Source organism: Solea solea, chromosome 2, assembly GCF_958295425.1.
Source record: "Solea solea chromosome 2, fSolSol10.1, whole genome shotgun sequence".
Taxonomy (NCBI): Eukaryota; Metazoa; Chordata; class Actinopteri; order Pleuronectiformes; family Soleidae; genus Solea; species Solea solea.
The window spans coordinates 2,021,237-2,041,716 of record NC_081135.1 but is presented as its reverse complement, the minus strand read 5'-3'; the positions used below and the strand labels follow the sequence as shown (position 1 = coordinate 2,041,716).

Here is a 20,480-nt window from a genome sequence, read left to right as displayed (position 1 = left end):
AGCCGTTTGCTTTGTTTTACATGCGGATTTGAATAAAGAGAGTCCACTTCACCCGAGTCGTAATGGTGTTTATATTAAATTAGCTCCGAGCGACGGCGGGACTGGCTGCAGGCTACGGGAATAAAAAAAATATTAAGCAAACAAATCATGTTTGCATGCAGCAAGTGGATTTTCACACAAACGCGTGGATAGGAAAGGTCGCCGAGCGGCCACTGTCATTTTCAGGAATAGTTTGGGTCGTTTCATGTGAGGCATCGACTCTTTAAAAGCGTGGATTTTGCAGCTGTGCAGCCGAGCGCATGAGGTACTAGCCACCAAACAAAAGTCTCACCTGATAAAATCTGCTCCTACTTCAGTCAACAAACATCTTGAGAATGCGATTGCCACTTTTTCCTGCAGTTCAGCAGCTTTTAACGCCGGGAAACTGACGTTTTTGTTGTTTTGGCGCCCGATTTCTCTCGTACACCAAACCCCATTGAGAAAATCAGTGATTTTACGTCACAGAGCACAGGAGTTGTTGTTCCACTGCTGCCTTTCTCACCAAGTTCAAATAAGTCATCTTGTCAATTCTGTGTTTAAAATCCTTCATTTAGATGTACCTCAGTGACACAAAGTGACCACACGAGGCAGCAGTCGACCAGCGGCTCCTGTGTCCCCGCGAGCTAAAAACGATGATTTTCTCTATGGGGTTTGGTGTGTGTTTCACAAACTTCAATTTCCACTCAGAAACGTCCGTCTAACAGTGAGATACAGTAGAAAACATCGTATTTTATTACATGAACACACTTAACAATGTGTCAGTACCGCACACAGCCACATTTGTCACTCAGAAAAAGCAGTTTAAAGTGCACTGAATGATGGGAAAATTCACTCTCAGATTGTGCACAGAGCAGACATTTTATGGACAGGTCATTTTGTGCAAGGCTGCACCACAGTTTAACCCCCTTTAACCCCGGCCAGACAGATATTGTACAATTTAACTGTGAAAAATCATCTGTGGGTGAAGTGAAGTGTCCACACGAGGCTCGTTTTTAAACGCTTTATTCTCTTAATTCAGGTGTCGACGACGTATCCGGTGGACTTGTGCTGTCGTCTGCTGTCGGCGGCGGCGACGGCAGCGACGATGACCAGCATCACCGCGGCCAGCACCACACTGACCGCACACGGCACCGAGGGAGGAGATTCTGAGGTGAGGAAGAAGTTTGTGTGGTTAGAGATTCAAATCTAATCCAACACAAATTATAAAAGTTAAACTCTGGTTTTACGTTTTAAAAAGTGACATAAACCTTAAAAATGTCACACAAACCAAACAGATTCATGCTTTTTCCTCCACCGGTTGACATTAAGTAGGTTTTACTGCTTGTTTTTAAACATCTTAAATCAAGTTAAACTTCAACATACAACACAAATAATGTGATACAACTGCCTGAGACTGGTCTGCTTGTTAATCCCAGATTAAACCTAGAAACCAGAGAACTGTCCACCCTTAAAAACTCTTCATCACCTGCAGATTTTAAATCTAAAACCCATCAGCTCAAAACTATGAATTTAAGTCTCAATTTAAGGCTAAAAAACCCATTAAAACAACTGATTATGAAGCAATTATACATGAAGAAACATGTTCAAATTTAGCCTTTAAATGTTACTAACTGGACATTTAATGAAACTATCATCATCTTTTGTATTGACTTTATTTGTATAACTTTACTTTTGTACCAAGTCTTAAATATTTTATATAGTTTTTGATCTTTTAACCCTTTAACACGACACACTTGCGCCTAGACGTGGTTTCCATTTTTTTGGTCCCGTCTTTGGACACTGAGACAAAGACTCAAACCAGTGTTACTTTAAATATGTTTTATACTTTTCAAATTTCTAATTTAATACACGTAAAATCTGGCGTTTGTGTACAACTACAGTGGTTTCTCTACATAAAACCATTTCTTTTTCTTTATTTTAAATTGTTAAATTGTAAATAACAGCCAGATATTGGAAGTTATTCTAGAAAAATGGGCAACAAGTAAAACTTAGTTCCAGGACATTTTCTGGCTCTTTTATGGTTAAAATAAGCAAAAAAAAGTACATTTTTAATAAAATAAATAAATAGATGGAATCTGGAGCCACAACAAACTAACTGATCCATAAAATGAAGATATCATATATAAAGTTGTATTTATAGATATGCCTTTATTAAAAATAAAAAAGTAGAAAAAGAACAACTATATTGAAACATTATTTGGATTTTATATAAAGTTCATGCTAATGATGTAGCTCCAAAGATGGACAGGACTGTACGTGAACGTCTCCATGTCCACAGCACTTAATTTAAGTGCTTGGATTTTATTTCAAACACAAGTTTGTCAGGTTCTGGGACGTCGACGCATATTTTAATGGACGAAACATTAAACCTCTTTCATTTATCGCTAGAAAAAATAAGTGTAGAAAAGTATAGAAAATAAAGAAATAAAACAAACAAACAAACAAAACAAACTTCCTTGTTTCCATGATTTGAATTAAACCACACACCTGCGTGAACCTCCTCGTGGGTCCGCAGCAGAGACAGCGACTCTGAAGGACACTCGTCCTGGTCCAGGTCCAGGTCCACATGCAGGACGTCCTCCTGCAGCTCCACGGGCCCCACGACGAGCGTCTCCTCCTCCCACAGCACAGGAAGACCTTCACGTCCAATCAGAGCGAGGGAAACAATCAAAAATCAATCCTCCCAAGACGCATTAAAAACAGCTCGTGAGCTAAATAAAAGCAACGCAGCTGGTCCAAACATGGGCAGAACCTCTGCTGCTCACTTTATAATAGAAGCATTCACATGCACACTCAATGTAAAAGCCTTTTTATTCCCACAGGGACAGTCTGAACCCGTCCTCCCGTGTGTGTTGTGTGCATTGTAAACTGTACCAGTGCGCGTTGCCAGGCCTCTCTTCCGCCTCTGCTGCTCCACACAGCTGCTTTCACAGCAGCGACACACGTTATTGTCTCCACCTGATGCCACCCATCTGCTCGCAGCCGGAGAAGAGGAAAGTAGCGCGTTAAGAGGCGCCGAGCAGAGCTTTTCAAAACATTAAAATGTGCTTAAATGTTTTTTTTTAACTCTACACAGCATTTAAAAACACAAGGAGAAACAGATTGGAAAATATCAAAACACGGGTTTCCTGCTTTATTTTGCCATCACACAGCTTTTCCCAAATGGAAAATGAAGTCAGTAAACATGCTCGCTCTCCCACACCAAACCCCATAGAGAAAATCATCGTTTTTAGCTCGCGGGGACACAGGAGCTGCTGGTCCACTGCTGCCTCGTGTGGTCACTTTGTGTCACTGAGGTAAATCCAAACAAAGGATTTCAAATGCCGAATTGACAAAACGACACGTTTGAACTCACTGATGGAGGCAGCAGTGGATCGACAACTCCTGTGTGCTGTGATGTTAAATCGATGATTTTCTCTATGGGGTTTGGTGCAGGGAGAGTGAGCGCTTTACAAACTTCCTTTTCCAGCTGGAAAAGTGCGTCTAACAGTGAAATAAGAAGGAAACATACTTATACTATAGATATTGTAGACTTGACCTGATGGAGAGTTTAAGAAGAGAGTCTTTTGTTAAGTTGCTAAAGTGCTGACAACGTGTCACAAAACACAACTGTCTCTTTAACGAGGACAGAATCCTTCAGGAATATATATATATATATATATATATATATATATATATATATATATATATATATATATATATATATATATATATATATATATATATATATATATATATATATATATATATATATATATATATATATATATATATATATATATACACATACATATATACACACATATATACATATATACATATATATACACATATACATATATATACATACATATATATATATATATATATATACACATATACATATATATACATACACACATATATATATATATATATATATATATATATATATATACACATATACATATATATACATACACACATATATATATATATATATATATATATATATATATATATATAAATATATATATATAAATATATATATATATATATATATATATATATGATGATTTTTAAACAAAAACAAAACTTTATCTTTAATATTTGTCGCCACCAAAAGCAAAAGGGAACTCGCCTGTTGGCCTCGGTGAGGAACGAGCAGGCTTTGTGCTGCCAGTCGACGGGAACAGAGACCATCGTCGCCTTCAGGTGACACGTGATGTACATCTGTGAAGTTATTACAGTTAAAAACACCGATGTTTGTGCAGTATTTTCTTACAGAGTCGAGTCAAATCTGCCAGAAAAGCCAAACGTCCGTGTGTTTACACTCACTGAATTCCTCTGATCCGTGTGGAACTTGAAAGCCTTGAGCAGAAAGTGCAGTTTATTCTCCTGACTCCTCTGCAGGAAGTAAGACTTGGCTCCTGTCAGCTTAGCGTCAGTGAAACACCTTATAAGGTAAAGAAAATATCCAGACTTCAACCACATCAATCTGAATTATTAAGACCCCTTTAAACACGTTTATACACTCGTTTATAATCCAGCCGCTCACCCGTGGTTGTTGATGAACGGGTATCTGGGATCCGAGCCGGGATCGGGCTTGGCCGTGGCCACACATCTGTCCACGTGGACCCTGAGTGGGACGTGGTGACCCTGCAGCACGGCGGCCTCCACGTGCATCACGTCACTGAGGAAGTAAACGCTGGACGGCCTCGGCGATTGCCAGCCCTCTAATCAGATACAGGATTATCAATCGGATTACGCGGGACTTTAACCATGCCCAGGGGGGAGAAGACGGGAGAGGGACGCAGGTACCGGACGACCAGGGGGAAAAGTACTTTTAAACAGAAGCCACCACCAGGTACATTAAATCACCGCTAACCTGCAGACGAGACTCTGCGGCTGCAGAAACTCACTTAAAAACTTTCATAACTTCATACAGCATGTGGAGATTTTCCACAGTAATTTAATCAAAAAGGGATTAAAAAGATGAGGTCAGCACTTTATTGATCAATCTGACCGTGCCGGGTCAGCAGAAGCTAACGTTTCAGACTCTTATCAAGTCAGTGTTTAGCATGAATGTTTTAAAACAGTCAAAGTCTCCAAAGACTTGTAATTAACGCCCAGCGCTGGAGGGAAATGAGTCAAACTGACTCCGAGTTTATTGCTTCATTCTTTTTCTCACCTGTCATGAGACGCAGGGAGAAGCCGAGCCGCTGCTCGGCGACCGCGTCTGTGGCGTGCTGCGTCCACGTCGACCTCAAGGCGGCGCTGCTGCTCACGTACTGTCTCCTGAGAGAGGCAGAGGACGAAGAATAATGACTTGTTTTTAGTAATATGTTCATTTTGCATTGAAACAGAGGCTTTTATTTTGAAATCCTGCAAAAACAACCACTCCCAAACAGTTGCTTTTTCCCCTTTTCATTGATTTTTTTCCCACTTGTCCGCCCCCTACTGGCCACACTAGATACTCATTGGCCTCCAGGTCATGTGGGTTTGTTTAAAGGGATAGTTCAGGTTTTTGTGTGTGTATTGTGTGGTTGTATGAAGAACTGAGACATAGAAGCTCGCAAGGACACAAGGAAATGCAAATTTTAGTCCAAGTCTAAGTCTTTGATATCTTAAGAATGTGTTTGCTTCTTTATTTTGCCGTTAGACTGACTTTTCTGCCTTGAAATGCAACTTTTACTCTCTCACACCAAACCCCATAGAGAAAATCACTGATTTTAGCTCTCGGGGACACAGGAGCTGCTGGTCTACTGCTGCCTCGTGTGGTCACTTTGTGCCACTGCAGTAAATCAGAAGGAGGAATTTCCAGCACAGAATTTGACAGAATAGCACATTCAAACTTACCAACAGAGGCAGCCGTGGATCAGCAGCTCCTGTGTGCTGTAAAGTAAAATCGCTAATTTTCTCTATGGGGTTTGGCGTGGGAGAGGGAGTGGCTTACGAAAACTTGAGTTTCCAGAAGAGAAAAGTGTTTAAAAGCAAGACAGAGTGACAAACACACATTCTTAAGATACTGTAGACTGTGTGTCCCCGTTGGCAGCCATGTTTGACTGAGAGAGTCCAGGCCTGTATTTGTGCAGAGAGTGATTCCACAGAAGCTCGGCTTTACCTTTGATAGTGGCACTCGATTCCCACCTCAGCAGAGTTGGTCTTAAAGATGAAGGTGCTGCCTACGGGTGTCGGAGAGTAGATCAGGGTGAAGGAGTAGACGAGGGCGTCATCAGTCACCTGAAACGAGGGGAGAACACTCCACAGTGACCCTGTGTTTGTGTGAGTGGCAACAGGAAGCACACACACACACACACACCTTCACTGTGCTGCTGCAGCCGTGCAGTTCCGTATTAAACAGCACGACGTGGTCAGCGGCTCCTGACGACGTGCAGCCTCCCAACGTCAGGTCACTCGGGCGGATCAGCTGACCGTTGCCTGAGAACAAAAGAAGAGGAGGAGGAAGAGGAGGAGGAAGAAACACCGCACGGCTTAAATCAAGACCATTACCCGAGGCCGTTTCTTCTCCCAGTCAATAACACTCACAGCGAGCGGAGGTTCAGCCACAGGACAAATAAAAAGCTTTCTTAATGCGTCGCTGTGAAGCCGGGCGTCCGAGTACCAAGAATACCTCGTTCTCTCGGGGTGAAAGAAATAAGAGGAAACTCTGTATCGATCCACGAGTCGGAACATTTGCAGGAAGAAGCGGCCGAGTGTCCGATCCTCGCCGTTACATCCAATGTTCTTATTTAGGCCTCTAACCTGGTCCTGACATCATCACAGGAGACGTTTTTAAAATAACCTGCGTGTCTCTCACACACACACACACACACCAAACAGATGAACAGCAGCCATTACCCAGGAAATTCAGTTTGACCTCCACGGTGACCTCGCGCTCGCCACAGTGCACTGCCACGCTGTGGGCCGGCACGTGCACACGCTCCTCCAACTTCAGCAGCACCTACACACATCACACACACTTTATTTAGACTTGAAAGGAACAGTTCAGGCTTTGTTTTGAGGCATAAAACTGTTTTAAAAAAGGCTCATTCATAAAAAAATCCACATCTGCTCATGCTTACGATATCTTAAGAACCTGTTTTCTTATTTTTGTCACATTTCCTGTCTTAAAATGAAGGTTTTAAACAACTCTCTCTCCCACACCAAACCCCATAGAGAAAATCAGTGATTTTACGTCACAGCACACAGGAGTTACTGATCCACTGCTACTTCTTTCATGAAGATTAAACGGGTTTTGTTTGTGAATTCTGTGTTGGAATTTATTAATTTGGATTAACCCAAGTGACAAAAACTCACCAACTGAGGCAGCAGCAGAGCAGCAGCTCCTGAGTCCATGTGAGCTTAAATCACTGGTTTTCTCAATGGGCTTTGGTGTGGAGGGGTGCAAGGTCAACAGACGTCATAATCTTAAGACTTTCATGATGTGAGACTTTTCTGTTGTGTCTCAGAGATGGACGAGCATGAGGAAAAACAAGAACGAGGATTACTTTAGGTTCCTGTCTGACAGGCGGGTTCAGGTCTGGGCCTCGCATTGGCAGTTTAATCACAGTCAGATCCGAGGCCGACTCCGGCGGCAGGTTTGTCAGGGTGTGCGTGCGAGGCCGCTTCCTGAGCTGGTCGCTCTTCAGTCTGTAGCTGACGGGGAAGCGGAGTGGATCGCCGGCCTGTGACGAGCTGGGCAGCTGTGAGCTCACGGTCACCTGCTCTGCTGGACTCGGACTCGGACTCTCCGTCTCCACGCCGATGTTTCCACATGAGAAGAGAAGCACAAATCCCAGCAGCTCTGCTCCTCTGAACCCCATCACAGTGAGTCTCTCTCACACTCTCACTCACACACACACACACACCTGGTTTTTTTTTGTTTTTTTTTGGTGTTTTGTCTTTTGACCAAATTCCAAAATGGCTCACCTGGCTCCGCCCACTCCTAATCACCTAATTGGATTCAGCCTCTCAACACAGGTGAAGATGAGAACCGCCCCCTTTTTTAAAAAGACATACTGTGATTTTTGTGCATCATTTAAACGCTTTAAACGTCTGACGTTAGCGAACAAAGACGAACAAAGTCGACCCTGAACGTTCACGGCCCTCGTGAGACTCATCAGTCTCTAACTCTTATTTACGACCGGCCGACGTGACACTGTGCAAACATGTCAACACAGGAAGCAAAGGGGCGTGTCTTCAACCGGAGCCTGTCAATCAAACCCACAGTCTGTAGTCTGTGTGTCTGTTTAACCTCTTCATCTCTCACGTGAATGTAAATATCACATATTTATACTGTTTTACACTCATTTCTACGACCGTGTTTTATTTAAAACAAAACAAACTGCCGTTTCCAAGACATATACAGGTTTATTTCATCATTCAATATAAAAGTAGAAGTGGTGAAAAATTTGGAAAAAATGCAAAATGAAAGCGTATTTTTCTATATATACTCCTTTTGGCTCTTCAAAATAAATCATTTATTATATTTTTGGGGGGAAATTGGAAAGTTTTTTAGAATCTAAAGCTACTGTTTCACAGGTTTTATTAAATTTTTTTAAAAACATTTCATATTTCAGCTCCAAGCCCCGTTTTTCACAATAAAAGTCAGACGTTGTTGTTTTTAAATCAGCTTTGATATGATTTGAGCGAATGTTTCTGTTCCTAAAATATGGAGACGATGTTTATTGTTTGGACATTTATTATTCATTGAATTCTTTTTTGTCACTAAATTATGAAACTCTTTAAAAATAGGATCCATTTGAATAAATAATAAATGATATTGTTCCTCCTCTTCCTCCTCCTCTTGTATTAAAACAATGTTTTTTAACTACGTTACAACTCGTAAAAACCCTTAAAAATGACCGTTTCTCATCATACTGTACATGTGGAACCCTTTGTTCCCGGTAAAGAACATCTGGAAGAAAGCAATAATCAGATTCCAGTGAGAGAAATTCCCTTAATGAGTTGAAATCACTTCCCTCCTCGATGCAGAGCGAGAGCTACAGGAATACATTACTCTGGTCTCTCCCTGCAGACTCTGCAGCAGCAGAGCGGCTGCTGTTGTCAGGAACTGGCTTTTATCTTCTGTTGATCAGCTGCAAAACAAAGAGACCAGGGTGTGTGTGTGTGTGTCTGTGTGTGTGTGTGTCTATGTGTCTATGTGTGTGTGTCTATGTGTCTATGTGTGTGTGTTTGTGCAGAAGGATGAAGTACAATCACTCAGACCCTGCCCGTTTTTAGACTCTCTCTGCTGCTGAGGCCTAACTCTGTTAGTGTCCCCTAATTTGGCCCCCAGGGGGCCCCTAATATGTGTGTGTGTGTGTAGAAGCCGCACAGCTGTCACTCCCATCAGCCGTCAGTGTTTCCATGAATCCAAAGATGATGCAGGTAAAAAAAATACAACAAAAAGCAGTGTATTAATACGACTGTACTTCAGTGTAAAACTCACACATTAGTACTTGGGTACAATAAATGCCATATACTTTAAGACTTTTACTTAAGTGGTATTGTTAAAAAAAAGTGACTTTAACTTCTACTAAAGTCATTTTCTGGGAAGACACTTGTACTTTTAAGGTGCTTTATACAAGAGTGGTAAATAGACGGAACCTCCCTTTAGACACTATTATAATACAGTAGACTAGATTATTGTCAATCGTGATAAATATCCCTCATGATAAGTGGATTGTTGGTGATTTCCATTATCAGGAAAATCGTGAATGCAGAAAAAGATATATTTTTTTAGAGAAATTTCAAATTAAAAGTCCCATATTTGCACTTTTTAATCTAAAAATTATCAAATTTGAGATGTAATTAAAACAAAAAAATTCACAAGTTCTTGACTATATTGACTAGGTTGTGTTCAGGACATCTTTGACTACTACCATACTGTAAATCAGACGTTTGTACTGTACAGTTTTAGAGAAATTTCAAATTAAAAGTCCCATATTGGGACTTTTAAATAATAAAATGTGCAACTTTGAGATGAAATATTAACTACATTTTACAAGACTGATTAAATATTAAATACTACCACAGTAAGTGTCATTTGTAGCTAAAAGAAAAATGAAGATAAAAGACAAGAAGACAAAGAAAGAATTGGTTTCAATTGTTGTTGTTTTTGGCATGTTCAACAAAGTGGGTTTAGTTTATATATACATACATTTTATAGTATACTGTATATATATATACATACATATGTATGTATATATGTATATATATATATATACACACACACACACACAGATTGCTGTTATTTATAATAATACAATAATATAATGGTTGTGAGTACTTAAAGGAAATGCCAAACATAATCTACCAGATGGAACATTGTCTACCAGGATGGCACAGAGACGACACAGATGCTCCGTGACAGTGACACACACACGTGCACACACACACGCGCACACATGCACACACACACACACACACACACACTGGGTCCTGGCAGCAGCTGGGTTTGGCGCTCTCTGCTCTGCACCTCACAGATTACGGTTATGGAGGCAGTGGTTCATTAAAAACATGTACAGGGAGATGGATCAGTTATAGTGAGCGGTGTGTGTGTGTGTGTGTGTGTGTGTGTGTGTGTGTGCGTGTGTGTGTGTGTGTGTGTGTGCGTGTGTGTGTGTGCGTGTTCAGCATCAGTTACCGTGCTTGAAAATAACTGCTCTGTATGTTTAAAAGGCGAGCCAACATCTGTTTCATGAGGGTGAAATCGATGAAATATGGGCGTGAAGCAGGAGAATGAGTGTGAGAATGAGGCCTTAAAGGGATAGTTCAGGGGTTTTTGTTTTAAACCATGGTTGTATGAGGTCATACTGACTTTAAAGTCTATGCTTTCTTAAGATTAACTTAATCTCTACAGATGAAGTTCAGATTCCAAAGTTCTTAAAAACATAATAAATGATTGACTTAAGTCTTTGCTATGTTAGGAATAGATTTGCTGCTTTATCTCAATGTAAGTTTCACTCTCTCACACCAAAGCCCATAGAGAAAATCAACGTTTTTAGCTCACAGGTCCACTGCTGCCTCGTGTGGTCACTTTGTGTCACTGAGGTCAATCGAAACGAAGGATTTTAAATGCCGAAGTCACATAAATAACACGACATAGACATAGACATAGATTTAATAAGGTGAAAGTGGCTAAATTTAGTTTTAGATGCTGTCACAGGTGGTGCCTTATCCACCACACTCTGAATTATATCATATGTGTGTTACAGTTAAACAAAAAGCAGAGTGAACATGTGTCAGGAGGGTGAAATATAGGTGTGAAGCAGGAGAATGAGTGTGAAAGTGAGGAGGAAAAGGCCTTGAAGGAGGGAGGAGTGAGGGAGGAGGGCGGGTTTGAGGGGCAGGAAAGAGAAAGTGCAAACAAAAGGAGGTGAAGAAGAAGACGAAGAAGACACATATGGTCGGGGTCAGTGAACCTTTGTGTGAGGGAGAACAGACATCAGCACTGCTGCTGCTGCTGCTGCTGCTGATGCTGCTGCTGCTGCTGCTGCTGCTGCTGCTGATGCTGCTGCTGCTGCTGCTGCTGCTGCTGCTGCTGCTGCTGCTGCTGATGCTGCTGCTGCTGCTGCTGCTGCTGATGCTCCGCCCCGTCCCACAGGGAGAGACCTGAAATAACTGCATGCCAGGAGTCTGATTCACAGCCCATCACACAGCACGACTCCCACACACACACACACACACACACACACACACACACTCTGGCACTACAAAGGAAACACACACACACACACACACACACACACACACGGAGAGAGAGCGAGTGAATGGATTGTTATTAAAGACATGCATCACACCACGTCAACCTGCGACCACACACATAGTCACACACACACACACATCTATTCATTATACACACACACACACACACACACACACACACACACACACTCAGCGAGCAAACTGCCATATCTTTAAAGGCATAGTTCAGGGTTTTTTCTGACTGACTTTGCATGAACACAAGGTTTTTAGATAATAAAATCTATGTGTGCTTAAGTCTAGGATGTGTTAAAAACACTACTTTACTTTAATGTAAGACAGACTTTTCTGCCTGGAAACTGAAGTTTGTAAACCGCTCACTCTCCTGCACCAAAGCCCATAGAGAAAATCAGTGATTTCAGCACACGGGGACACAGGAGCTGCTGGTCTAGTGCTGCCTCGTGTGGTCACTTTGTGTCACTGAGGTGAATCTGAACGAAGGATTTCAAACACAGAATTTAAATAAAATAACATGTTTAAAGTTACTGATGGAGGCTGCGGTGGATTCAGCAACTCCTGTGTGCTGTGATGTAAAATCCCATGTTTTCTCTATGAGGTTTGGTGCAGGGAGAGTGACGACTGATTCTCCGACTTCCAAGAGATAGACGACAAAAAGCCAGAGTAAAGTTTGAGGTTCCACGCTCGGCTGACCTGGTTTTTATCACGACATCCATGACATTTCTCATAAAGACTCCATTGTGTCCCTCAGTGGCCCGTCACTGGCCTTTGTCTCGCTGAATGACTGACAGGTGTCATCGCCCCGCGGTTGAGGAACAATTCCACTGCAGGAGGACGAGGAGTCGACCTTTGCCCGACACCGTGAGCTCCGCAGCTTCTGTGAAAGGGAGCTGCTTCCATGTGATCTGATGATATTTAGCTCTTTATTTCTCTCTTTTATTCAGTTGTGTTTACTCTGAACCCTCACGTGTCACGTGTCACATGTCACATGTCACGACAACAAAGACGGAAAAACCCTCAAACACCAGCAGCAGGACATTTTTAAAGGTTTATACTTCACATGAACTATTACTATAACAAATAAGACATAAATATTCATATTTAAGTATTGGTGTTGAGTGGCTAACTGTTTTTTTTCCTACATGTTTTCAGTGAGAGTGAAAATAACTGTCACTTAAACACAATTCAACTGTTTTCCGAACGTTAGGAAACAAACAACAAATTTCCCTGCACCAAACCCCATAGAGAAAACCATCATTTTAACATCACAGCACACAGGAGTCATTGATCCACTGCTGCCTTCATCAGTAACTTTAAACATGTTATTCTGTCAAATTCTGTGTTTGAAATCATTCGTTCAGATTCACCTCAGTGACACAAAGTGACCACACGAGGCAGCAGAGGACCAGCAGCTCCTGTGTCCTCGTGAGCTAAAATCGCTGATTTTCTCTATGGGGTTTGGTGTGGGAGAGCCAAACTTGCGTTTCGGCAAAAAGTGAAGTGACAAAGTGGTTTTTAAGATATAATTTTTCTCTCCTTAAGTGCTGTTGGCATATTCCTTTAAAACAACCAGCCTCACATCACCTCTATTGTTCTCCATTACACACACACACACACACACACACACACTCACTCACGACTGTCACTTCATGATGGCAGTTATAGACTAACATACATGAATTATGTCTCCATACATGACCTTTATAGTTTCCTCACTCCTGAGTGCAGGGGGGGTGGGGGGGTGGGGGGGGGGGGGGGTGGACTAATGGTAGAGAGTGACATTAACATACTGGAGGCTTTTATCCAGAGTGGGTTTCTTTCCACAGTGTCACACGAGTGTGTGTGGGTGAATCATACTGTGACTTCCCCGGGTTTTTCTGTGTATTTCTTTAAATAATAGCAGCGTTTTCTGTTTGTGTGACTGTGGAAACCTTTTCTCCTTACATGGGAAGAAGTGTGTAGACACACACACACAGAGACACACACAGAGACACACACAGAGACACACACAGAGACACACACAGAGACACACACAGAGACATAAAAGCCCCCACTTGTCTCCGTCTGTCTCCTGAATCTTTCTCAGTTATGCTGCAATTCAAGCCTTTTGTTTAATAAACAATTTGTCAGTGATGTATCGAACGCCAGCTCTAATTTGATTGTCTGTGAAATGTGCATGCTGCTCCCTCCCTCCCTCCCTCCCTCCCTCCCTCTCTCTCTCCCTCCCTCCCTCCTGCAGGTGTGTGTTCATGTGTGTGTGTGTGTGTGTGCACAGACCAGGATTGAAGAGCAATCCTTGAGGGTTTGCAATTACATCTAAACGGCGTAATTGGACGTGATGGATGTGTGCTGCCTCCCCTCCTCCCCCTTCCTCCCCCTCCTCTCCTCCGTGTCTGAACGGCAACAAGGTTACACCGGAGTCTTCCTCTGTTGACCTCAACAAACATTTTTTATCTCCTAAAAAGAAGAAATTGAATAAAAACTGCATTCTGTGGCATAATCCTCAATGTTTCTGTGTTTATTCTGGTCTGAGAACATCCCTCTTGTTTTGGTTACACATTATTGACTCAGTATTGGTCACTAGGTGGCACTGTGGTACCAAAAGTTCTTCTTCTTCTTCTTCTTCTTCTTCTTCTTCCTCCTGCTCAGTCATTTCCAGCACAGAGCCCAGCCAGAGGAGACAGAGCTAAATGGTTTATTCCAGTCTGGAAGGCCTGGAAGATACCAAACAGATGAGTTTAGGGCCTGAGGTAAGGATGTTTGCTCGCCGTCATAAATACACCGCACTTTCACTTCCATTGTGACACGTTAAGCCCTCAAAGATCGCCTATTTCTGCTTTAATTGGACAAAATAAAGGATTGCATTTCACTTTCTTGCGTCATGTGACTTGACCATGAAGGTGATCAGTGATCTGGGACACAAGGAAACTGATCACATTCACACCTGCTTCAGTCTAGAACATTTGAAGAACAGCTTTGCTGCTTTTTCTGCCTGGAGACTCTCCCACACCAAACCCCATAGAGAAAATCAGTGATTTAACATCACAGCACACAGGAGGTGTTGATCCACCGCTGCGGCCATCACTAACTTCAAATGTCTTATTTTGTCACTTCAGTGTTTGAAAACCTTTGTTCAGATTAACCTCAGTGACACAAAGTGACCACACGAGGCAGCGGTGGACCAGCAGCTGCTGTGACCCCGTGAGCTTAAATCGGTGATTTTCTCTATGGGGTTTGGTGCGGGAGAGTGCACGGATGTAAAAACTGCCAGAAAAGGCTTTTCAATGACAAAACAAGGTGGAGAACATATTCTTATGAGACTGTAGACTTACGCAGGTGCATTATTAGGTGAGAGTTTTGTTTGTTTTGTGGCTAAAATCTTGTTTTTTCAAGGGTTAGTCCAAATCTCAGACAGGAAGTTAGCGCGGGTTGTGTTTCCATTGCAGTTTTTTGCGAAAATAAATGTGAAATTTTATAAAACTTGGCAGGTGTTTCCATGGTTTTACAGCAGCGATCTCGATTTCTGCTACTGCTGTTGCTGCCATGTTTGTTTTCAACTACACACAGTATCACGCCATCTTGCCCCACTCACTTTTATTTACCTATGTGGTAAATAAAAGTGAGTGGTAAATAAAAAACATTAGTTTACTGTAAATCATAATTACCCAGATGTCCCTTTAGTGTGTGTGTGTTGTAAATTTACAAAAAAACATCGTCCTAATGTTACCAACGAACACAAACATGACCTACATTATCAAACAAAGTCATATCATTTTGAAAAATTCAAGAAAATATCTTACTAATGTTATGAAAAAAGTCACAAATCAGGACCTACAGTATCAAATAAAGTGGAAAATGTACAATACATATCTTCCCATTGTTAACAAAAAACAAAAACATGACTTACATGATCAAAAAACAAATATAATATTAAGTGTTGCTGCTAAAAGCTGTCAACAACGTGAGTGGGAAATAAAAATAGTCAGTGTGTGTGTGTGTGTGTGTGTGTGTGTGTGTGTGTGTGTGTGTGGCGTCTCTGAAAGATGAGGTCACTCAGGAGCTGAAGACGACGAGCAGGGAGAAATATTTTGGCAGAGCAGCGACAGCTTCTGCTTCCTGTCAAATGAATCTCTGACTGTGCTTATTCATCCCCCCCCCCCCCCACGAGAGCCTCATTACCCACAATCCCTGATGTTGATGAAGTTGTTGTCATCACCTGAAATGGCAGCGTTTCTCTCCGCGTCTCCTTGTCCTCGCTGTCTGATTCTGCTCCCCCCCGATCAAGGCAGGAGAAGCCGTCGCTGGGGAGCATCAAACAGATGTTCAGCAAAGAAATGAAGAAAAAAAAGAGAAAAAAAACAAGCCAAACAAGTCAGAAATAGACACAATCTGTGGTAGGAACACACATTTCATGTCATGGTGAGAGTGTTGCTGTTGTTACTGCTGATGTGTGACACACAGAGTCTCACTCTGGTTCTCCTCTCGTCTCCTGCAGGGATCGACAAGCACAAACTACACAGCTGTCATTTCTAGGGATTAACACTCAATTATTCAATTATTTACTGGATTAGAAACAGTCGATAAATGACTGAGACTCTTCAAAAGATCTGAAGTACATTTACTCATGAATTTATGAATGATGAGGACAGGTGAATGAATGATGAGGACAGGTGAATGAATGATGAGGACAGGTGAATGAATAATGAGGACAGGTGAATGAATGATGAGGACAGGTGAACGATGAGGACAGGTGAATGAACGACGAGGACAGGTGAATGAATGACGATGACAGGTGAATGAATGACGAGGACAGGTGAATGAATGACGAGGGCATGTGAATGAACGATGAGGACAGGGGAACGATGAGGACAGGTGAATGAATGACGAGGACAGGTGAATGAATAATGAGGACAGGTGAATGAATGATGAGGACAGGTGAATGAATAATGAGGACAGGTGAATGAATGATGAGGACATGTGAATGAATGATGAGGACAGGTGAATGAACGACGAGGACAGGTGAATGAATGACGATGACAGGTGAATGAATGACAAGGACAGGTGAATGAATGATGAGGACATGTGAATGAATGATGAGGACAGGTGAACGATGAAGACAGTTGAATGAATGATGAGGACAGGTGAATGAATGATTAGGACAGGTGAACGAACGACTAGGACAGGTGAATGAACGACGAGGACAGGTGAACGAACGATGAGGACAGGTGAATGATGAGGACAGGGGAATGAATGATGATGGCCGGGTGAATGAATAATGAGGACAGGTGAATAATTGATGAGGACAGGTGAATGAAGAGGACAGGTGAATGAATGATGAGGACAGGTGAACGATGAGGAAAGGTGAATGAATGATGAGGACAGGTGAATGAATGATGAAGAGGAACTTACTACTAAAGTTTCCTAGGAATTAATTTAAAGTGCCTGGGAAGATGCAGGCGCCCCCTTGTGGCACTTAACAACAAAATAAATCACTAGCACTGTATGTTGGTGAGCTAAAAAGTCACTCACATGAAATATTAACAATTGAGGTGAGTGATTATTAATGCGATGTCTGATAATATCAAGTATTGAGAAGCAGCACCAAAGATTTGACCTCACATCATTATTTCTCACGTCTTTCACTTGATTCACTGGAAGCTGAGTGAGACACAGATGTAATGGACGCCTCGTCTCATCGTTGTGTCCTCAGGCACTAATGCCCCCCCCCCCCCGCTGCCTGACCAGCTCAGCCTTCATATTCCTTATTGTCCAGACTCCTGCAGCATTAAAACCAGCTGCCATCAAAATGCAAACACCCACGCCGGCACCAGCGCTGGGAAACAAACGTCTTTGTGAAACAGCCGCCGGCACAGAAATCACTCTTGCCCCTAATGTCAGCGGCTCTGTGAAAAAACAGCAGCAGGGAAGAGAAAAAAGTACTTTCACCTCCTTCTCTCTCGACTCTGCCTGTGACATTCTGAGGGATATTTACCTTGTAAAGATCCTGACATTTCGCCGCGCGCTCTAATAACATCCTGAAATATGAATTAGAGAGCGGAGAGCGGAGCAGAGCCCTGCAGAGCTTTTGTGAACACGTATTGATTGATAGAGAGGAGGGGGGAGGGAAACGAACCAAGGAAGGAGGGAAGGAAGGAAGGAAGGAGCAGAGGCCGTGTGAGGAGAAGCCACTCTTTACTGATCATCTGTTAACCTCGTCTGAAGATCTCGTACCTCACACACGTCATCAAGCAAAGGTGTAACAGTATTTTAGGAGTAAGTTTTCAGCTTTATTTCACACTGTCACACAAACTTCCCCCGTGTCCCACACCAAAGCCCATAGAGAAAACAAGCCATTTAAGCTCACGGCAACACAGGCGCTGCTGGTCGTCTCCTGCCTTCTTTGGTGAGTTTGTGTCACTGAGGTTAATCTAAACGAAGGATTTAAAGCCCATAATTGACTAAATAACACATCTGAACTCAGTGAAGGAAGCAGCGGTGGATAGACAACTCCCGCGTGCTGTGATGTAAAGTCGTCAATTTTCTCAATGGCCTTTGGTGTGGGGGAATGACGAGTTTACAGACTTCAGTTTTACTCCAAAAAGTGTGTTTTTAAGTTATGAGGTTCTTAATATATGGTGTCTGAACTGTCTCTTTAATTATGTCTGTGAACAGGGAAAGAACCGTGGGGGGAATCCAAAATTGGTGCATATTTTACTGCGTTTTTTTTTCTCCCGACTGCATACATTATTATTACATTTTTATTTCCACGCTTCATCTTCCATGTCATATATTAATAAATAAATAAAACAAAGAGTGAGGCAGTTTAAGGTAATTACAGTAGCTGGTGTTTAACAGAAGACGAATGTCTTACTGCAGGCTGCAGCTGAATCAATACACGACTACAGTTGGAAAACTGTGCTGCATCATTTGCTGAAATTACCATTGATTTGTTGCCATTAGTCATTTTAATTTAATTTTAAATGACTAAAAGGAAGAAAGGAAGACAGACACTGGGCCGTGTCTTTTGTTGCTTTTCCCCTGCGAGTTATGTATCACGGAGAAAGTAAGTTTTACTTGATGTCATGAGTTTGTTTTTTGTTTTTTTGCTGCACTGCGGTGAAATGTGTCAAAAACTGCTTTAATTAACCGAGGCAGTCGGCGCCGCTCAGCGGTTCCAGCGAAGCCGGAGCACGTGGGCTCAAAGCTGCGAGGACACGGGGTCAAACGCTCAAGTCAAACGCTGTGCTAATGAGCTTGAATCAAGCCATTGACCACCCACTCGCTGTTGACTCCTGAGCACTTATTGATTTCTGTTGGCGCGGACGAGCTGTTCCTCCTCGGCCCACTCAGCGACCTTCCGTGCTCGTCTTGTTCTTCATCCCTCTCGTACCTTTTTGTTTTTTTAATGTTTTCCAATGAGCTTTTTCTTTCTCGTCTTCAATTCAAAACTTTCCTCTAATGAATCTCTCGGCTCTTACAGTGTCCTTCTTCTTCTTCCTCTTTGTCGATCAGGATCAGCTGGAGGGCAGTGGACTCAAACACATATTTGCAGATTTTTGTGGATTACTGGAAAACCACACTTGAGTAACATCAGTGGTACTCAGAAACCTCTACCTGACAACATGGAAAAACTCATTTTATACACTTAATCACTCGCCTAATATAATCTACACATTTTTCCTGATTGAAAACAGAAGTTTAACTTTCCTACACCAAACTCCATAGAGAAAATCAATGATTTTAGCTCCCGATGACACAGGAGCTGCTGGTCTACTGCTGCCTCGTGTGGTCACTTTGTGTCACTGAGGTGAATCGAAACATAGAATTTCAAAAGCCGAATTCACATAAATAACATGTTTGAATTTACTGATGGAGGCAGCAGTGGATCAACAACTCCTGTGTGCTGTGATATAAAATTGATGATTTTCTCTATGGGGTTTGGTGTGGGAGAGTGAACGGTCCACAAGGCGACACAAACCTCAGTTTCCAGTCCAAATAAGCCGTCCAATCCAAAAAATGTAATTCCTAAGCCATCGAAGGCTGAAACTGGCATAAAGTCAGTAGCTATCACTTTTGTTTTGAAAGGAGGACAGGATGTGGGCGATGGGAAGAGAAAGTGTAGGTTAATACTTCTCCTCCTGCAGCCGGCCATCGAACAAATTGCCTTGTAAAAGCAGAAGCAATGAAATAAATAAAAAATGAAAAGAAATATATATCCCTCCAGCAAATTGGCTGTCATTGGATTATCCCATAGAAAGCAGGATTTGTGTGTGTGTGTGTGTGTGTGTGTGTGTGTGTGTGTGTGTGAGACCACCATCTTGCATCACATAGAAGTGTGTGTGTGTGTGTGTGTGTGTGTGTGTGTGTGTGAGACCACCATCTTGCATCACATAGAAGTGTGTGTGTGTGTGTGTTTGTGTGTGTGTGTGTGTGTGTTCAGAAAAGGTATAAGCCCAGAAAGGATTGGATGAGCAATCATTGCTTCATCGGCTCCATTAAACACACCAGTGGCCTGTAAATCACACACACACACACACACACACACACACACACACACACACACACACACACACACACCAATAATAACATGATATAGGTGAGTTGACACAGTTGAACCAGAATTGTATTTATATTGAAAATAAATTGAATTTAAAATGAGATCTGACCTCCTGTTACTGAAATAAATGCAAATATAACACAAGAGATTTATTTAACCCTCATTCAAATTAGGTTTT

At 42.1% G+C, this 20,480-nt stretch overlaps 1 protein-coding gene and 1 long non-coding RNA gene across 2 annotated transcripts; both read right to left on the bottom strand.

The window, feature by feature from the left end:
- Positions 1-1,996: 1,996 nt before the first annotated feature.
- LOC131450270 (zona pellucida sperm-binding protein 3-like) lies at positions 1,997-8,258 on the bottom strand. Its single transcript, XM_058622202.1, has 11 exons — positions 7,521-8,258; positions 6,880-6,970; positions 6,341-6,459; positions 6,143-6,261; positions 5,210-5,316; positions 4,577-4,754; positions 4,357-4,474; positions 4,160-4,251; positions 2,914-3,011; positions 2,527-2,676; positions 1,997-2,001 (listed from the first exon to the last, which is right to left on the bottom strand). The coding sequence occupies exons 1-11, from the start codon at positions 7,842-7,844 to the stop codon at positions 1,997-1,999; spliced, it is 1,401 nt and encodes a 466-aa protein (XP_058478185.1). The 5' UTR covers positions 7,845-8,258.
- A 6,098-nt stretch (positions 8,259-14,356) lies between these two features.
- Positions 14,357-17,817, bottom strand: LOC131474330 (uncharacterized). Its single transcript, XR_009242281.1, has 3 exons — positions 17,738-17,817; positions 15,962-16,046; positions 14,357-14,459 (listed from the first exon to the last, which is right to left on the bottom strand). It is a non-coding gene; the product is annotated as an uncharacterized LOC131474330 (long non-coding RNA).
- Positions 17,818-20,480: the final 2,663 nt, after the last annotated feature.

Excerpts from the sequence above, each read along its gene's own strand:
- LOC131450270 (XM_058622202.1), bottom strand. The coding sequence starts at position 7,844 with ATGGGGTTCAGAGGAGCAGAGCTGCTGGGATTTGTGCTTCTCTTCTCA. Across the intron at positions 6,262-6,340 it reads GCTGCAGCAGCACAGTGAAG|GTGACTGATGACGCCCTCGT; the intron begins GTGTGTGTGTGT and ends CCCTCGTTTCAG. Across the intron at positions 4,755-5,209 it reads CTCCCTGCGTCTCATGACAG|AGGGCTGGCAATCGCCGAGG; the intron begins GTGAGAAAAAGA and ends GTATCTGATTAG.